This window comes from Callorhinus ursinus, unplaced genomic scaffold, assembly GCF_003265705.2.
Source record: "Callorhinus ursinus isolate GAN/ISIS: 27379988/994484 unplaced genomic scaffold, GSC_fseal_2.0 scaffold8, whole genome shotgun sequence".
Lineage (NCBI taxonomy): Eukaryota > Metazoa > Chordata > Mammalia > Carnivora > Otariidae > Callorhinus > Callorhinus ursinus.
Window position 1 is genome coordinate 64,970,945 of NW_027397070.1, and position 20,585 is coordinate 64,991,529.

Genomic DNA, 20,585 nt, shown 5'->3' on the forward strand with positions numbered 1-20,585 from the left:
TCTGCAGTGGACCCCGTGCCTCAGTTTCCCTACCCTGCCTTGGCCATACACACAGGAAAATCTGGGGTCTGTGGAAAGAGCCCAAGCTTCAGGGCCTGACTCGGGTTGGGGGCCTACCCTCACCAGCCCGGCTCTGCAGGGGGGCCTCAGCTCCGGCCCATGCCGTGGGAATGCCGGTGTCCCCCCTACGCCTCCCAGGGCGTGGAGAGCACTGCATGGCTCCCAGGGGCTGCAGAAGCAGCAGTAGCCTATGAGGTGTGCTTTGATTTCCTTTCTATTATGCACACTCTCTGGGGCATACGTATAGCTCTGTAAGTTCCCACAAATGCACAGACGCCTGTGACCACAACCACCGTCACGATTTAGAGCCTTCCCTCACCCCAGACACTTCCTCCAGCTGCCCTCGCCATCACGCCACCCCCATGCCCGCTCCCGAGGTCACCATGTCGTCCTGCCTCCTCCGGAACATCACGGGAATGGAATCACACAGCGCAAAGCCTTTTCTGTCTGGCTTATTCATGCACTTGAGATTTCCCCACATTGGTGTCCATCAAAAGCTGATATATTTTTAGTGCTGAGTAGTCTTTTACTGCATGATTGTACCACCATTCTTTGGTTTTGTGTTTTTCTGGGCTTTTGAAAGACATTTGCGTTGCTTCCAGTTTGGGGCAGTTACGAATAAAGCTATTCTAAACATTTGCACAGATTTTTCTATGAATGTAAGTTTTCATTTCTTTGGGGGCAAATACATAGGACCAGGATTTCCAGGTTGTTTGGCAAATGTGTGCTTATAAGAAACTGCCGAATTTTCCAGAACGGCTGTACCATTTTACTTTCCCACCTGCTTTGTATTCAAGCTGTTCCACACTCTCGCCAGAACTAAGTAATGATCTTAAAAAAAAAAAAAAATTAACCATTTTAATAGGTGTACAGTGGTATCTCATGATGGTTTTATTTTGCATTTCCCTGATGATTGGTGATGTTGAACATCTTTTCGTGTGTCGTTCTGCCTTCTGCGTATCTCCTGTTCAGTGACCGCTCAGAGCTATTGCTCATTTCTCAAAGTGGGTTGTTTTCCTGTTGTTGATTTTTCAGAGTTCTTTATATAATTAAGTTACAAGTCCCTTGTCAGATATTGTACCTGTGATTTTGTAAATATTTTCTTCCAACTGATGGCTTGTCTTTTCATTCTCTTATCAGTGTCTTTAGCAGAGGAATAGTTTCTAATTTTGATGAAATCCGGGTCACTGATGCTTTCTTGTATGGGTTGCACTTTTGGTGTTGGACCTAAGCATTCTTTGCCTACCTAACTCAAGGTTGCAGAAATTCTTCTCCTCTGTATTTTTCTGAAAGTATTATACATTTATGTTTACATTTAGATCTGTGATCCATTTTGAGTTCATTTTTGTGTAAGGCATGAGGGTGGGGTTTTTGGGGTAATTTTTATATAAGAGATCAGGTTCCAGGGACATTCTTATTTTTATTTTTTGCCTATCGGTATCCAAGTGTTCTAGCATCATTTGTTGAAAAGACTACCCTTCCTTCACTGAATTTCTTCTGAGATTTTTTTTGAAACTCAATTGACCATATTTATGTGAATCTGTCTCGGGACCCTCTGTTCTGTTTCATTGATCAATGTGTCTCTTCGTTTGCAAATGCTACACTGTCTTGAGAACTGTAGCTTTATAATAAGTCTGGAAATGAAGTACTACTGTGAGTTCATCAACTCTGTTCTTTCTTGGCTATATTTGGTCCTTTGTCTTTCATACATATGTTAGAATCGGCTTGTCTCTATCTACAAACACACCGGCTAGAATTTCGATTGGATTACGTTGAATCTCTACATCAATTGGGGGAGAATTCCCATCTTCACAATATTGAATCTATCAGTTCATGACCGTACTCTCCTCTCAGTTCATTTAGCTATTCTTTGTGAATTTCATCAGTATTTTGCTATTTTCAGCATTCAGATCATGTACCTGTTTTGTTGGATTTATACTTAGTGCTTTCATTTTTTTGGTGCTCTTGTAAATGGAATTTTAAAACAAATTCCAATTGTTCATTGTTTGACTATAGACATACAATTGATTTTTTTTTTAATACCTAAAGTATGATGTTAGCTTTCAGTTGTTTTTTGCTGGTGGTTTTTTTGTTTTTGTAGGTGGTCTTTATCAGACTTAAGGGAGTTCCCTTCTATTTCTATTTTGCTAAGAATGTTTACCATGAGTGGATGTTTAGTTTTGTCAAATGATTTTTCTGCATCTATGGATACAATTATGTTTTGTTTCTTTTCACTTCTGTGAGTGTAATGAATTACATTAATTGATGTTTGAATGTCGACCCAGACCAAAAAAAAAAATTATCTTTTTACATATTGCTGAATTCAGTGCACGAATATCTCTAATCTACTTTTTGTCTATTGATCTTCCATTTCTTTTCTTGTCATATCTCTGATTTTGGTAGCAGGGTTGTGCTGGCTTCATTAACCTGATTTGAGAAGCATTCCACAAAAAGAGTTAAAAATGCCCTCCCCTCTTCTATTTTCTGGAAGAGATTGTATAGAGCTGGTATTATTCTTCCTTACATGTTTGGTAGAATGAGTCAGTGAGATCATCTAGAGATTTCTTTTATTCAGAAGATTTTTGCCTTGCCCTCTGCAAGCAGTGGTCCCAGCATCGGTCCCACCGTAATGCCGTGGTGATGCTATTGGGCTCTGTTTTGCACGGGCACCTCTCAGGGATGCATCTGGACTTTTCAAAGGCTTCATGACGCTTCTTTGGGTCACTCACATGCATGCACAGCACAGAACGAGCCCAGAACATGCACAGGTTCTATGCAGAATTAGAGGATCCTTTCTGCACTCTCTCCCCTGGGATATTCCTTGGCTCCCGAGGGCCTTCTTTCCTAACCCTCCAACTGAGAGTCTGTGTTTCTGTCAACTTTATTGCCTTGTGTGTCACACGGCTCTGCACGGCCAGGATGCCCGCTGGGCAAAGCCGGAGGTGAGAGAGACAGAGAGACAGAGAGAAGTGATAAAAGGAGCTTCCCCACACAACTCAGGCCTCGGGGGCCCTTTCTTCAGTTCCTCTGGCCAGAGAGAGAAGGGTTTTCTCTTGCAATTGAGGTTCCCTGCTCCTGCCACTGCCCACCACTGCCACAGAAGTGCAGCCAGCAACTGGCACTGGCCCAGGGGCAGCTGGAGAGAGAAAGAGAAAGAAATTGGGGATTCCCCCAAACTCTCCGGCTCCCGGGAGCCCCTCTTCCCTGCTCTCTGTCTACAAAGAGGGGATTCTCTAGGGCTTTTGCTGTCGATGTTTGGAGACAGGATGGAGAACCCCAGCAAGCTCACTGTGCCTGTGTCTTCAGGGCGGAAAATGGAGAAAATCACAAAAACCCCACAACGGCGAGGCCATGAGAGGCGAGCAGGCCTGGCTCTGTGCCCACCCAGCAATGGCATTGGGGACCATACTTACAATTAGGGGCCCCGGACGTTGAGTCCTTACAATCAGGACACGGTACTTCACCCCCACAGCACCCCACAGGGTGGTTCCCACTATTCTCCTCATTGGACAGATGGGAAACGGAGGCCCAGAGAGGGTCAGTCACTGGCTCATGGCACACAGCCAGGGCTCAGCCTTGTGCTTGATTCTGCAGTTCCACGAATTAACAGCAACCTGCCCTCCTTCATGCTGTGAGATCTGTTGCTTTGTTCTTATCTCCGTTAAAGTGCATGAAATGTCATTTTATGGCTGTGCGGTTGTCTGTATTCCTTTTAAATGTTAAGCCCTTCAGGGTTTCCCCTGGGCATCCCTAGGGTCGATCTAGCACTTCCAGGTGCAGAGTAGGCCCTCAGCGTTTGTTGAATGACTAACAAATGGATGGATGGCACTCCCAGTCTATCCAGCCCTTATATTTGGACCACAGAGACCCTGCGAGAAGATGGTAAGGAGAGAAATTGTCTTTATAATGTTTGTAGGCTGGCTGGAAGCCTCCTGGAATTTTCCAGTGAACTAGGTCACCCAGAGAGCCTGGACTGCAGATGGCGTGCTCTGGAGACACAAAACCAAGGGCGTGCCCCTTGCACAAACTCTGAAATTGTAGCTCTTTCTCAGAGTGACCACATACAGAGTTGCCAGATTTAACAAAGAAAAATGCAGGAGGCCCAGTTTGAATGACATTTGAATGTCAGATCATTTTTCAGTACGATTTTTTGCTGTAAGTATGTCCAATGAAATATTTGGGATATACTTACACCAAAAAATGATTTTGTTGTTGTTTCTCTGAAATTCAGATTGCACCGGGTGAGGATTTTACCTAAGGGCCTGTCTCCCAGCCCTCACCACTCAACTCTCACTTTAGACCGTCAACACCTGACCCCGGCTTTCTCGGCATCTGGTGAAGGCTTCTGAGCACTGAGCTTGGCCTTGGCCATCACTCATCTGAGCCGCTCCTGGGTAAGCGAGGCTCAGGGAGGGAAGAAGGGCCAGGTGTCTCAGCCCTGAGCAGCACCAGAGTGCAACTACCCAATGGAGACGGGGACAATATGGATGTTTCTACCCTCGTATAAGTTTAACTTTGAAACACACAGTCCAGGAGCATCAGATCCGCGTGGCTGGGATGCCCCAGGGGCCCTGCGGATGGATGGCCTTCTATGGGGAGGAGGGTCTGGTGGAACCCAGCAGGAAGCCAGCAAGCCCACTTCCCAGAGCCTCCAGCAACAAACACCCATTGTCTCTCTCGTCCCCTACCCTGAAGCACTGGCATTATTCCGGAAATGTCTGCCAGAGCCACCTCTGGTTACCAGGCTTTGAAGATTTCCCTTTGAAAAAGTTTTCTCTTCCTTCCTCTGGAGAGGCCCTGCTTAGGGGAGATCTATCTAACCTCTCTCTTCTTTGCAGGAACAGATGGGGACCCGGAGGGGGCGGGGAGCCGGCAGGCCCGCAGTGGTGATCATAACCCACCTCATCTGTGACCCACTCCAATGCTCAAAACATTGCTCTTAACGTTAGAGGTTGAAGAATACTGAAAAGTAACAGACGCCCATGTGCCCAGGGACCAGAAGAGACTCTTTTTAATATTTCATCCTGTTTGCTCACCTTTTCTTAGAGTGAAATATTATAGACAAAACCAGTCTTCTTTGCCCCCAACCCTTGTCCTCCGAGGCAGCCGCTATGGTGAGTCTGGCTCATACATTTATAATCCTTGACTTCATATGTGCAGATCCATGCACAATATAGAGTATCTGGCAGGCATGCTTTTAACGTCAGGGATGCTATCTGACTTTATTTGGTGACTTCCCTCCCTGCCCCCCAACCGCAGAAAGCGTTTTGCACCTGCTGGCCGCCCCCACCTGTGAGGCAGCGTTGGGTATTTCCCCTGTGTTTCTGGGGGAAGCCTGAGCTCGGGCAGGTTAGGTTAAGAAATGGGCCCTGACCGTCCAGCCGGGAAGTGCTGGCTCGAGGCTGAATCTCAGCGTGCCTTCAGAATTCTTGGCTGATGGTCCTCGAATTCATTTGTTCACCCTCTATCTTCTGAGCGCCTGCTCTGTTCCCGGCCCTGGGGACGCTGCGGGAAACCAGGAAGGCTCCCGCTCTCGTGAAAGTTACCACCAGGAAGCACAGCCTTCATCGACTTGGGCCTTGAACGCCGACCTGTCCGGGCGTTCCCTCTTCAACAAGCCAACAGGCTTTTTTCTGACCTGTCCGTGACCACCTCCTCTGCTGGGGAAACGAGGTCCCCCCTCCTCCAGCCCCCGCCCCACCCTGTGACTCAGCAGTAAGATGCCCAGGATCTGGTTCTGCCTCCCTGGGCCTCTCTCTTCGGCAGGGTGTGAAGTTAGGGGTCTTCACCCCCAGATCTGCTCTGAGCTGAAACATCGTCCAAGGGTTCCACTCCCAGGGGGCTAGGACCACACCCGCCCACTGGTGTGAGAAAGCCCAGTTGTCACTCGGCGGGGGGGGGGGGGCATCTCCAAGGAACCTTCCAGATGCTTCTCTCACCACCCGCTTCTGGGGTAACTCAGCCACCATCCCTCATTCTGACCATGAGTCCTCCTGCTCAGCTCTTTCCAACTTCCAAATAATGCAATCGAGGCTGACCTTTTTTTTTTTAATAATTTTTTATTGTTATGTTAATCACCATACATTACATCATTAGTTTTTGATGTAGTGTTCCATGATTCATTGTTTGTGCGTAACACCCAGTGCTCCACGCAGACTGTGCCCTCTTTAATACCCATCACCAGGCTAACCCATCCCCCCACCCCCTCCCCTCTAGAACCCTCAGTTTGTTTTTCAGAGTCCATCGTCTCTCATGGTTCGTCTCCCCCTCCGACTGACTCCCCTTCATTCTTCCTCTCCTGCTATCTTCTTCTTCTTTTTTTTTTCTTAACATATATTGCATTATTTGTTTCAGAAGTACAGATCGTGATTCATCAGTCTTGTACAATTCACAGCGCTCACCGTAGCACGTACCCTCCCCAATGTCCATCACCCAGCCACCCCATCCCTCCCACCCCCCACCAGTCCAGCAACCCTCAGTTTGTTTCCTGAGATTAAGAATTCCTCATATCAGTGAGGTCCTATGATACATGTCTTTCCCTGATTGACTTATTTCACTCGAGGCTGACCTTTTTGTTTGTTGTTTTCTATTCATGAGATTTTGCTGTTTAAACTTGTTTTCACATCTATGGACACTTTGAATGTAGAATCTGTTTTACAAAGGAAAAAAACATCAAAACCACCAAACACCTGAGACAGATAGATCAAATGATAGTGCTAGCCAGACTTGGAGCATCTCTCAGCCTAAACATAAGTTGGGGAGCAGAGGGGCTGTCTCTTGCACCTGCAAGAGAGTGCCTGATTAATTGATCGCATAAAAGCGCACATCTGGAAACACCAGGGTCCCCATTCCCTCCCTTCAGCTTAAGCAGTTGGGTAAGAGATGCATGCAAGGCTCCTGGTTTTGAATTTCTACAAGAACAATAAAAGGAAAGAATATAAGGAATTACTGAGTGACTATCTTGGACCACATTTTATCATCTGTGATTTTATTTCCTCCTTGTAAGAATCCTGCTGGTTCCACTGAAGATAATGAATTATCTTCATTACTAAACAGGCAAGTGGGTTAAAGGACCCACCCCAGCTCTACTATACTCACCCCCCCGACTCTACCGTGCTCACCCACCTTGGTGAAGCAGGATTCACCTCCGAGTCTGTCTAGCACCAGAACCCACCCTTGTCCCCACACTCAGAGGCAAGAGCATCCATCAGACACCAGCCGTGGTCTCTGGCTTAGGTGCAGGGCAGAGGGGGGGCTCACTCTCTGGAGAATGCACTGTCCCCCACGGGGGTCTCTGCGATTGGGCTGATGAAGAACAGCTGGTGGGGAGCTCTTCTGACTTCAGTTCATTAATTCTACAGGGTCGTGTTTGTCACCTTTTTTGTGTTAACAATGGGGCTGAGAGAGCTTGAGATGATTAGATCACAATGCTTGCCTTCCAGAGAGTTCCCTGTGTAGCAGGAGACCAACCTCCAATTAGGTGAGCTTCTGGATACGTCACCTGACAGGGCAAAGAGACTTTGCAGGTATGATTAAGGTTAAGGATCTTGACATCAGGGGCGACTGGGTGGTGCACCAATTTAAGTGTCCGACTCTTGGTTTTGGCTCAGGTCATGATCTCAGGGTCGGGAGATCAAGCCCTCGTCGGGCTCCATGCCCAGGGGGGAGTCTGCTTGAGATTCTCTCTCTCCCTCTGCCTCTGCCCCTCCCCACCATGGGCTCTCTCTCCCTCTCTCAAATAAATAAATCTTAAAAAAAAAAAAAAAGGATTTTGAGATCAGAGATGATCCTGGATTATCCAAGCGAGCCCAGTATAATCACCAGGGTCCTCATAAGGGGGAAATGGGAGGGTCAGAGAGAGGTTGGAAGATGCCACACTACAGGCTTGGGGGACAGAGGATGGGGCCACGGGCCAATGTGGGCACCTCTGGAAGCTGGACGAGGCAGGAATACAGTGAACACCTTGGTGGTAGCCCGGTGAGACCCGTGTAAGACTTCCAACCTCCGGGCCTAAAAGGGAATAAATGTGTGTCCTTTCAGGTTACTACGTTCGTGGCAATTCACTAAGGCCACCATAAGGAAACTAACACAGGGACAGTAACTGCGCACAGGGAGCAGGGTGTGAGAAGGGGCGCAGGGTGGAGGGGTGCTGGGTGGAGACCCGGTGCACGGCAGCGGCCCCGGGATGGGGTGGTGGTGGGGGGGCCAGGAGCACCTGGGGCTGCTCTCTCTTCCCTGCCCAGAAGCTCCATCCAGTGTCCCCCTTTTCATCGTTTGCATCCAGTGATTTGATGCAAATACCCATTGACCTGGCCCACCCCAGAGAGAGGTGAGGGGGCACAGGTCTCACCCCAGACCACAGCAGGTCCCACGGCACAGGGCAGCGGAGGGAGGGCCTCTGCCCAGAAACCCAGCAGGGCCCTGAGAGGTGGCCACTGACAGAGGACTGGAGCGTGGGTTAACTCTGGGGTCCAGGGGCCCAGGGGCAGCAGCTGCGGACCGAGTCCAGGCGCGTGGGGAGGGAGAAAGTGCGGCTTGCTGCCCTGGCCTGAGCCCCCCTCTCTAAGATGTCACCAGCAGAGTTTCTGTGGCCTCACCACAGTCCTGCTTCTGCTGTGGGCGGTCAGAGGAAGACCCTAGAGAAGGGTGGGCCCCGTGGGGTGGCCGGAGCGCTGGCTGCAGGTGGGCGTCGGGGAGAGGACCTGCGGCCCTCCGTGAACCCCGCAGGTGGCAGGTGGACGTGGGGGCCGCAGGGAGAGGCCAGAGAGGCTGTCAGCCAACGTAGGAGTGACAGCCACTTGAGTTGAAGAGAGGCTGTCATTCATCAGTCAGCGGCCAGGTTTTTATTAGGCACCACTGTATCCCGGACCTGTGCAAGGCTCTCGGAACCCCATGAGGAGAATAAGCCGATCGGGTCCCACCTCCCGGAGCTTGGCAGGCCACTGGGGAAGCAGACAGGAGGAACTGTGTCTTGGGACGGGTGCCCGCGAGGCGAGGACGTGGTCTTGAGGGCACCCGGGAGGGAGGGCTCCGGTGGAGAGGACCGTTGGCTGAGACCCAAAGCAGGACTGGGTTTCATGGGAAGGCCCTGGACCCAGAGGCTCCGCCGCCCGCCCAGCCACGCCAGCCCCTCAACCCCCCTTGGACTGACTGTGCCTGTGGCGGCTGGGACCCAACCCTCTGCATCACCAGCTGGGGACCAAGAGGGAGTCACAGCTCGTTCTTTAAACTCTTAGTTGTATTTCTCATAGAATGCATGTCAATTGTTATTCTCATTTGTGTTTGTCCTGATAGCTCTTCATATACACTAAGTACGTTCATTGAACTCACCATAATAATTTTATATAGGGCTAAACCGTAATAGACGTGTAAAAAGGGACACATTTATACATGCAGTGCTGGTTGTACCCTCACTCCGTGAGCACGCCCCTGTGAGCAGCGACCCCCGACGCTCGGCCCCTGGACTGTCCCGAGATCACCAGTGACCCTGCTCTCACTACACCCCCAGGTTGAGAGCTGGCAGGTCCCCACCTAAATAAAGGACAGAGCTGTGTCGTGGATGAAATGCCAAGCTCCTCTGAGCGAGCCCAGAGAGGCTGCTCTTCTCAGCCAAGCAGGTGCTCCGCAGAGGCGGCTGGGATTCGGGCTGGCCAAGCACAGAGCTGCCTGAAGGTAGCCTCCCTTGGTCGATCCTGATGGTTCGCATTCCCATCAGATGTGCTCGCTTTCTTATTCCCTGCCTGCTCTCCTCAGGCCTCTCCTTCCTCCTCCCAGCTCTCATCCCCCACCCCCGCGAAAGCAGGGGCCTCACCTGTCTTGCTCACCGCTGTATCCAGAGTCTGGAACCCCGGCACCTAATCCATACACCCTTCATACGTATTTGTCAGATGAATGGCAGAGTGAAGTGGCCCCCGATTTGCTCCCCTGTGGCCCAAGTCTTCCTGGGGACAGTGATCTGTACGTCTCCAAGCCCCAACATGGAGTCTGAACCCAGAGTCAGGGTGACTGTTCGCAGAGCGAGAAGCTCTCAACCCTGACTCCACCACACATTCGTGCTTGTCGTCTTGACTTCTGCTTTACCCATCTGTGAAATGGGGATATAGTGGTCTCCAACAGGATACCTGAGTGGTGAATTGTAAAATCTCGTGCGCATCCCCTGAGTATGACAGGGCCTCTGTGCTGGTAGGAATAAGTGCTCAATAAATGTGTGCTGAAGGAAAGCTTAAATGTTCAATGTCCATTCACTCAGGTGCCATTCAAAACACACACCGTGGGTCTCATAGATGCCAGAGCCAGCCCTGTAGCCTAGGGCACATCAGCCCCTGGGGTGGCCTGGCTGCATGAAGGGGCACCCCTCCTTTGAGTAGCCCACCTCCCCACCCCCAGCCTGGAGCCTTTACTCTGATCTCTGGAGTGCAAACGTGCTGACATCCTTATGCATGAGGCTTTGGGAGTTAGAATCACTCTTCTGGGGAGTGTGTCTTTGTGCACCAGGAGCTCTGAAGAATTCATACCCATTGACTCAGAAGTTCCCTGTCTGGGAGTCTGCCGCAATAAATAAAAATGCACATAGAGGCACATACATACACCCAAACGCAGGTATAGGGTGTTGATCAGTGCATTATTTTTTAAAAAATTTTTTATTATTAACATACAATGTATTATTTGTCCCAGGGGTACAGGTCTGTGACTCCTCGGTCTTACACAATCCACAGCGCGCACCGTAGCACGTACCCTCCCCAGTGTCCACCACGCAGGCACCTCATCCCTCCACCCCTCTCCCCTCCAGCAACTCCCAGTTTGTTTCCTGAGATTGAGTCTCTTATGGTTTGTCTCTGTCTCTGATTTCGTCATTTTATTTTTTTCCTCTCTTCCCCTATGATCCTCTGCCTTGTTTCTTAAATTCCTCGTATCAGTGAGATCATATGATAATTGTCTTTCTCTGATTGACTTATTTCACTCAACATAATACCCTCTAGTTCCATCCACATCATTGTAAATGGCAAGATTTCATTTTTCGATGGCTGCATAATATTCCATTGTGTATATATACCACCTCTTCTTTATCCATTCATCTGTCGACGGACATCTAGGCTCTTTCCATAGTTTGGCTACTGTGGACGTTGCTGCTATAAACTTTGGGGTGCACGTGCCCCCTCGGATCCCTACATTTGGTAAGGATTACCTACATTGGTAAATACCCAGGAGTGCAATGGCTGGATCGTAGGGTAGCTCTATTTTCAACTGTTTGAGGAACCTCCGTACTGTTTTCCAGAGTGGCTGCACCAGCTTGCATTCCCACCAACGGTGTAGGCGGGTTCCCTTTTCTCCGCGTCCCTGCCAACATCTGTCGTTTCCTGACTTGTTCATTTTAGCCATTCTGACGGCATTATTTATAAAAGGAAAAAAACAAAATTTCTGAATCTCCAGTTGTAGGGGGATGGTTAAATTGCGGTTTTATTTGTGGTAGAATAGTATACCATGGGTAAAATGGTGTTTTGATGGAACGTTTACACAAAATTTTATATAAAACCACGTGTGTAAACATGTGTTCTCTCTGTCTCTCTCTCACACACACATACACACACTCACATTGAAAAAAGGTGCAAAAGGAAAATATCTGTGTTAACAGTGATTAACCCTAAAGCAGTGAGGCTCATTCTCACTTTTTCTTTTTCCTCTTTTCTATTTCCTTAATGTTCTGTGCTGAGCGTCGTGACTTTACAAAGAGAAGAGGAAGGAAGGCATTTTACAGCCCATGCTGGGGCGGAGGGCCCGGCCGTGAGAGGGGGTCTGTAAGTCCCAGAGACTGCCCCAGCTGTGGATGAGCGATGTGCCTCAACGCTTCCATCTGCGAAATGGGCATGGGGGTGTCTGCCTCCAAGCGTTGCCATCTCTACTAATTTTTGTAGCTTAAAATAGGAACTGTCCATGATAAGAAACAGAAGGAGAGCCCTGTGAGATGCTGTGTCTGAGCACAGGGTTGCTTGACCCGGCAGATGTCCCTCTGGAAGGCGGTTCCTCCCGAGCCCGGTGTGCCCAGGTTAATTCTCTCTCTCCCTCTCCACAGCTGCCCATGATGGGAGGTGCCTTCATGGACTCGCCCAACGAGGACTTCAGCACGGAGTACTCCCTCTTTAACTCCTCCACCAACGTCCATGCGGCCTCCAACGGCCAGGGCCAGCCGGAGGAGCCTCCGCGGTCCTCCAACGACGCAGTCTTGCTCTGGATTGCCATCATAGCGACACTGGGGAACATTGTGGTGGTTGGGGTGGTGTACGCCTTCACCTTCTAAGGTTCGGGGCGCCCGCGAGCTCCAGGCCGGCTCACCCCGTGCTGGGCTCACAGCAGGGCGAGGCCTTGTTCGGGGCACCAGCGCTGTCGGCCTTTGGCTGTGCCCACCTCCTGGAACCAGGAGCTCTGACCATGTTGCACGGCCTCTCCAGGGGCAGTGACTGTGCATCAGAAATTTCCCCCAAGCAGCCCTGATTTCCAATGTTCTGTGCTGTGGTCAAGCTGAGCCAGAAAACATGGGAGTGTGAGCTTCCAGCCCCTGGAGGCGTGATGGGGCAAAGCCTTCACGAGGAGCAAATTGGGGAATTTTTTGAAACCGTATTTCAATGACGTAAGACCAGAAGAAACAGCCGGTTAGGTGTGAAATATGGACATGGGGTTACAATCGCTTGCTGGCCGTAAATAACCACATATGTGTCTTGTTTTTATGCCAACTAACCGCACCTGGTGTGTGAGGTGCCGGGCGAGAGCAGCCCTCAGTACTGGAGCGTTCCCAGCCCAGCCTTGGTCTCCCATTCAGCCCTTTGGAATAGGGTGGTGGTGAACTGGGCCATAGAACATTCCTCGTTTGACTTGGACAGGGCATCTTTGTCACCAGACACTTGGCCCCTTTTGAGACCCAGATGCATCGGGAAGTCCAAGGGCAGGCGGATGACTGGTGACGGGGTGGGATTTCCATGGGTAGGGGGTTCTCTGCTGGACGGACTTGCTCTTCTTTTTCAAAAGGGAAGAAGCGCCTCTAAACTGTGGATCTGCCATGTGGTCAAGTCTTCAGACCAGCAGCCAGAAGATGCTCTTTCCTCTCCGAGAAATCTCGGGATTTTAGAGATAGCAGGCTCACGCTCACCTGATCTTCCGACAGCTGGGAGGGAGAGGCGCGGTTTGCCATTGATCACAGGGCAGGTGACTGCACCCGTCAGAGCAGGAGGGACCAGGAGGGACGTTTCCTGACTCAGCCGGGGGCTCTCTCAGGCCCAGTGAAGTACTCTCTCAAGCAAATCCCTGCTTCTCAGCTGCCCTCGGGGAGAATGCCCCGAGAAAGGGTCTGGAAGCTGTGTGCCAGGGGGGCCAGGTGCTCAGACACCTGCATTTTACACGGGGTCTGGCTCCCGGGTTCTCTTGCAGGCATGAATGTGCTCTGTCCGAGTCAGCCTCCTTAACCTTCCTCCAAGTCAGTGGCTGTGGGAAAGGGGGTTCTGGCAAGTAAGGGAGCCTCCCGAGCAGACCAGCACAGGATGGGATGCGCTGGGGGAGAAGGACTCGTTCTTCTGTCTTTAGGAAAGGCGCCTGCATGGTACACCTCCTTCCCCATATAGCTCCCCTGTGCCGAGCAGAGTGAGAGGCTCACACGCAGGCTCCCTCGCTTGCAGGCCAGGAGTGGCTTTCTCTGTGCTTTCTCCCCGTGCTGTGCAAAAGAAAATAAATGGTCTAAACTTCCCCTCTGTGGTGGGGAAACTGAAAAGACTGGGTGGGAAACCCTGGTGCTGTTTGGGGACAATTGCAAAAAAGGTGATTGTGTCCCTGTGGTCTCAGGAGACATGGCTGTTCCTGGATGGCAGGCACAGGGACATCTTAATTGTCCAGAGGCAGCCACTCGTCTGCGAGGTTGGCGCCGGGCTACTGTGCCAACAGGATCTCCAGCCTGACCTCCAAACTGTGTCCGCAGACGGCCACCGGCTCCTCTGAGCCACATCTGTCACTGCAGCCATGCATGCATCCACGGCGGCTTTGGCTCAAGGGGAGGTCGCGAGTGCAGTGCTGATGACCTTTGCAGAGAGGGAGAAGGGATGGGGGACCTTTGGCCTGGGCTCCTTCTGGAATCACTGACAGGGCCGTGCTCTCAGCAGGACCAGACCGGGGCGGGGGGCGGGGGGCGGGAGGGGGCTGGGCTGGGTGGTCAGCTGTTACACGCCCATCATCCCCGCTGCTTCCCGAGCAAACTCTTCCCTGCCTCAAGCCCCCATGTGTGCCCTATAAGCAAGGGCTTTCTGAGACTGGTGTCTTCATGAGAACCCAAGGAGGAGGTTGAGAGCCGGGGTGGAGAGGAGCCTAGGCGATGCTTGGTGTCTTTGTGGGGGCCACTACAGCCCAGATATTCTGAGTCCTTACCTTCTGACCCCGCATCCCCAAAGGAGCCCTGTAGAGATGTAGTCGGCAGCTCCCTGTTCTCCAAATGGCCTGCGGCGATGGCAGTGGGAGCTCTAGAGTGTTCTGTGTGCCGTGACTGGGGAGGGAAGGAACGTGTGGTCCCAGCTCTGAGTATCCAGGGCAGCCCCAGCGGGCTGGGGATTCTCTGGGTAATTCTGGGCGCAGGGGTCTCCCCCACGAAGGCTTTCTCTTCCCCTGGCGTGAATGCCAGTTAAATTCAACTTTCAAGGAGTTCTCCCTCTTTGGTCAGGGCCACAGACACAGGGCTTGGAACCCTGGGCCATCTTGTCCAGACTTTACCTTGGGCGACTATAGTGACTTGCTCAGGGTCACTCCATCACAGTCTGCTACGGTGTTTTGACCTGGTTTTTGCTACCATCACTTAGATAACAACGAGGATAGATGTGCACGTGAAAGTCCAGTGAAGGGTAAAGGACAGATTTCCAGCCAGAAGGTATGCTGTGCTGTCCCTCCTGCCTTACGCAGCTGGGCTCTGTCTTGGATGTTAGGTAACAGGCAGGAGGCACCATCTGAGCATTGTGTCCAGGCACCGTGCTGGGCCCACATGTGCGTGTTTAATCTATACGATCGCCTTACAGCATCCTTGCTCCAGGACATATGGAACCAGAAACTCAGGGGAGTGGAGTAACTTGCCCGAGGCCACACAGCATGAAAGTGACAAGCTGGGATTTGAGTCTGGACCCTCCAGCTCTAAAACCAGCCTCTTTCTGCCACACCATGCTGTCTTCAGTGGCTGGGGTGGCACCTCCAGGGCACATTTAAGCCAGGCTCTGGGTCTACAGAGGCCATTCCTTGAGGCCCCATGTCGTGGTGTGGCCCGGGCCAGCTCTGGCTTCCTCCACAGGCAGAAGTCTGACTCTCCTCAGAATAGGGCAGGCTCGTCCCCCTGCCCATTGCCCTCTCTCTGTCCAAGCTTCAGGGATGGTGGTCCCTGTCACCTGCCCCTCTCTTTTTAAAGCCGAACACAAGTGTGTTTGTGTGGCCAGAGACGTTACCGGAGAGCGGCTTTCTTGGGATTCATGCCGAAGGACCCTGGCCAAGACCCGGAGCCCAACAAAGGGGCCCGCACAAGGAGTGAGGCTCACGCAGCCCGATAGCCGAGGAAAGTCGGGACGGTCCGTGTGGTAGGTGAGGCTCCAGCCCAGGCTCAGGCCTCCTGTGGAGCCCCAGGACTCTCCTGAGCAGGCAGGACGGATGCTCCTCTCTCACAGCCCAGCCTGGGGCTCCCATCGGGCTTCTCCTGGGTGAGGTTGGCCCCAGAGCCCACCTTGACTTAATGAGCCAGCACTGAGGAAGAAGGGGCTTGTCTCTTCAGTAGCTGCTCTTCAGAGAAGGCGTCCTGTATTTGCTGGAATGTTCTCCCTCCTTGGCCCTCCGCATCTTCCCTCTGCTAGCCATAGGTGCCCCATACCTGTGTTTGTCTGCATGTGGGACACGTGCTTTAGGAGGGCTGGAGACACTGTCATCGGAGCTTGGGAGGAGAGGCCGGAGGACACTTTAGCCAGGTGTGTCCCGAGGGGATTCCACCTCCTGTATGGGCCCGGGGGGAACTAATGATCACTCTGCTGTCCCTCCCTTTTCCCTGAGATCTAGGTCAAGAGGCAGATGAGATTCCCCTGACCTCCCCTACCCTCCAGAGAGAGACAAATTTACCTCCTTCCAGGAGATCCCCGGGATCAGAGGGAGGAAGTTAGGGAGGGCAGGCTAGTACCACTCGGCTGGAGAGGCAATAAGCCATTTTCCAGCCTGTTCTAAATGGAAGGCCTGGCTACCGGCCAGACCACTAGCATATGTTGGAACCCCTCCCTGGAGACTGGAGAGACTCGGCCGTCGTCTGTGCTGCCACCTGATTCCCTGCAGACAAGTGCTCCTCTCCTTCTTCAGGAGCATGACCTTCTTCCATCATTAGCAGTGGTATCATTAATAATTATTATCCTTGCTGTTGTCATCTATCGTGCATCTTCCTTGTGCTGTGCTCTGTTCATATCCCATTTACTTCTCCACTCACCCCTCGGAGGCAGAAGTGCGGTGCGGAGAGGTGCACGTTAATTATTGTCCCATTTTTCTGTTGAGAAAACTGAGGCCGGGCCAACGGGCCTGAGAACCCACATCTAGAGAGCTGGGATTCGGATCCACCTCTGCTGGCCCTCCAGCCTGGATGGCTACCCTGCGTCTCCCTGCGCGCACACTCTCCACGGTGAGCCCTCTGGAACGGACCGCCCCAGGAGCAGGCACTCAAGCTGGGGCTGTTTGGGTCCTGGATCGCGGAGTTGAAGTGTAGGTCCTGGAAGGGGGCCGGAGCAGTGCACACGGGTTTAGCAGTCTGAGAACCTCACAGCGGTAAAGAGGCGTTAGAGAGCTTCCAATCAGGACCTGTAATGTTGGGGAGGGCAAAGGGGGCCTCACGGAAAAGGAAAGGAGAGCTGGCAAGTCTCCGGCTGCCTGGTCCAGAACATCATGTCCCAGCCTGCCGTGCCGTCACCGGGAGAACGGGGATGGCCCTGGATTCCCAGCACCAGCCGCGGGATGGGCATCGCGCTCCCTTCCAGCTGTCACCCGGCCCCCTGCACCGTGTCCTGGCACCTGCCCGTTGAGCATCCGCAGAGCGAGTCCTAGGTGGGCTGGGCTGCCCTGACGGGACAACCAAGAGGCTGTGCTCAGGGGGCCAAAGGCAGCAGTCAGAGCCTGAGTGCCTTGTAGTGGCCTGCCCCACGGGCCCCTGGCCTCTGTCATCAGTGACAAGGACACAAGACAGGCTGGCTGAGCTGAGGGCTGAGAGCCCCGAGGGATGGAAGTTCGTCATCTCCAAGCGGAAAAAAGGAGCCTCTCCGAGAAACTCAGGTCATCCGCATCAAGCAGCAGCGAGATGTTCCCAGAAAATCACTTCTGAGATGAGACCTTGGCCATTTTCTTTCCCCTTGGCGGGGGTGTGTGTGTGACAGGGGACAAAGCAGTGCAAAACACAGGGACTGCAGAGAGGAAGGATTTCCCCCAGAGTGAGAAAAGGGTAGCTGTCAGGAGTTAATGGAATGGTCGAAAGTACAGAAAATTGACTACATCAATTTTGGAATGTAAGTCTGTGTTGTTGTTCTGAGTCACTGGGCAAGTCATAATTTTTCTTTATCAAGAGATAATAAGGGGCGCCTGGGTGGCTCAGTCATTAAGCGTCTGCCTTCAGCTTGGGTCATGATCATAGGGTCCTGGGATCGAGGCCAGCATCGGGCTCCCTGCTCGGTGGGGAGGCTGCTTCTCCCTCTCCCACTCCCCCTGCTTGTGTTCCCTCTCTCGCTGTCTCTCTCTGTCAAATAAATAAATAAAATCTTTAAAAGAGAGAGAGAGATAATAAAAGCAGAGGAATCCCTTGGAGAGGCAGGACAGACTGCATGGTACCTGGGATGTACCCCGTGCCCATCTTTTGGCCGCAGTGCAGGCTTGCACCTGCCAGCATCTATCCAGATGCTTTTTTTTTAAAAAGATTTTATTTATTTATTTGAGAGAGAGAATGAGATAGAGAGAGAGAGAGAGAGCATGAGAGGGGGGAGGTCAGAGGGAGAAGCAGACTCCCCGCTGAGCAGGGAGCCCGATGCGGGACTCGATCCCGGGACTCCAGGATCATGACCTGAGCCGAAGGCAGTGGCTTAACCAACTGAGCCACCCAGGCGCCCCCTATCCAGATGCTTTAATGAGGCTCCATCCTCTGCCTCTGGGTCCTTTCGCCAGCTGACTTCCCGCCTTCCCAGAAGGAGGGCTGAGACCCCTCCTGCCTTGGGAATAAATCCTGACAGATACACAAGGCATATTGGCAGGGAACTTGTATGCACAACGGTTGGGGAAATCCAGAGCCCTTAGTCATCACCGAGCCCCTCCATGTGGCTAAGCAGCCACCAGCCATCCCTGTGTCCATCCCACCAATGTCTTAAGGAACGAGAGAATCACTGCACTTATGGATCAAAGCATTATCCCAACAACCCAGATGATTCTGACCAGGGCTCTGTAAGCTGGTAGGAAGGGAGTTTCCAAACTTTTACGCTTAAGGGGACGGAGTCTCTGAGAGTTTTGTGGGAGTTTGCCAGCTCAGGCTGGTCGGCAGGAGACTGGGGTCTTGAGCCCAGGGCATCTATGTAGCAACGTTTCTGAACCATTAGGCCAGGGGTTCTCAACCTTGGAAAATTCTGTCCTTCGGAGGACCTTCAGCAACGTGGAGAGACAATTTGGTTTTCACAGCTTGTTGGGGGTTGATGTTCTCCTGGCATCTAGTGGATAGAAGCCAGCGAAGCTGATGAACACCCCCCAACAACAAAGAATTAATGATCTGACCCCCAAACACCAATAGCGCTGAGGTGGGGAAACCCGGTACTAGGCAATGCTATCTCTGAATCCAAAACTGTGGGTGTTTTCTTCCAAAGCTCCCCTTTTCCCCATTTGCGAGTCATGGAATAAATCAGAGTTCTTCTGGGCAACGGCGGTGATTATGGTTGCTGCCCCGAGTTCCAATAATCCCAGCGGAGGGCAGTGGTCTGCAGCCTAGCAAGTCCTTTGGGTATCCACGGACTCTCCATGCCCACCATCTTGGGCTTTCAAGGCGAGACTCGCCCTGAGGGAGGAAGCCCTACAAAGTGGATGGGAAGGCGGGGCTGAATTTGTCCAGGTAACTGTGATCTCTGGGGCCTAGAGGGACCTGACCTCTGCCATGCATCTGAGCAGCACTCACTGCTGGGGTGGGGGAGGGCAGAGGGGAGCTTAGAAGGGATGAGGATGGGAGGGGCTGCCTCAGAGTCCTTGGGCAAACATTTATCTTAACCTTGTTTTTGACTCTTTTCCATGTGCCCCACTCCGTTCCCTGCCCCCCACCCCCACCGGCTTGAAGGCATGTTCACACTTTCTACTCTTTAAAGTTTTACGGAAACCTTATTCTGGTAACAAGCCACGCTCCAGAGACCAGTTCTTCACGCAGAGAGAATCACAGACGTTTCTGTGTCTGACGAATGTTTTCATAATCAACTTGTAAGTAGTTTACTTAATTAAAAAAAAAAAAGGTATTTTAACTATTCTTGTAATCCTTTGCTACTCAAGCCCCCTGGTTTCACGATGAGATCACTAACTTTTACTACAGTGAATAGGCAATTTCTTAATGTAGGGCTTCCATGTGCTCTTTGAAAAATATCTAACCTTGATGGATGTAAAAACGTGGCTATGGAATCATGTTCTTTTGTTAGCACCGTTGCTTTTGTCATTTTCTATGATGATCATTAAAAACAAAACAAAACTTTAACTCCGAAGTGTTTGAATCCAACCTGCGCTTTACATAAGGATACTGTCTATTCATCGAGGCAGGACTCAGCTCCAGGTCCCCTCCGTTCTGGTGCTCCTTCTGCCCCATCCGAGGCAGGATGACCCCCCTCCTCCCCGCGCCCCTCCCCAGCCTCCCCAGCCTCACACCTGCAGGGGGCAGGCCGGGGTGGCGGGGGGGAGCAGATCGCAGGAGCTGCGTTCACTTACTCATCAGGAGCCCTCCCCCTGTAAGTCCTCTGAGAGCAAGGTGTATCCTACTCAACTTGTTAATCTCCCCACGCCTAGCATTGTGCCTGGCTCTCAGTAAACACCCAACACACATTCCGGGAATGAATGAATGGCATCCGGAAGACCAGCCCAGTGCATTTCCACACAACACGGGACGGTGAGCCTGTACTTATAGTTTCATTCATTCACTGCTAATGGCAAACAGAAGGCACTTACTAGGTTCTGTGCAGGTCTGAGCTTTTTACGTATATATTAACTCACTTCACCTCCATGACAACTATGTAAAGTAGGTACTATTGTTATCCTGTTTCTGTTTTTACAAGAGGAAACTGAGGCAGGGGTTTCCTGGCCCAAGGCCATGTAGCTGGTGAGTGGCAGCACCAGGACCGGAATCCGGGCTGGGCTCAGAGTCCACATTCTAATAGCTGTAAATGCCCCCTCGACATTTGTTGAGCACTGACTGTGTGGGAGGCCATGTGCCAGGAGGAGGGATGCTGGGGCAAGTGAGCAGCCTCTGTCCTGAAACACAGGCTTGAGGGGGC

The 20,585-nt window shown here is 51.7% G+C and overlaps 1 protein-coding gene across 1 annotated transcript in view; it reads left to right on the top strand.

Moving 5' to 3' along the window:
• Nucleotides 1–19,789, top strand: part of CUNH14orf132 (chromosome unknown C14orf132 homolog) — a 52,641-nt gene extending 32,852 nt beyond the window's left edge. Inside the window, exon 2 of the mRNA XM_073895850.1 lies at nucleotides 12,131–19,789. Within this exon, the coding sequence (XP_073751951.1) occupies nucleotides 12,131–12,355 (225 nt within the window). The 3' untranslated portion in view covers nucleotides 12,356–19,789. The remainder of the gene's footprint in view (nucleotides 1–12,130) is intronic.
• Nucleotides 19,790–20,585: the final 796 nt, after the last annotated feature.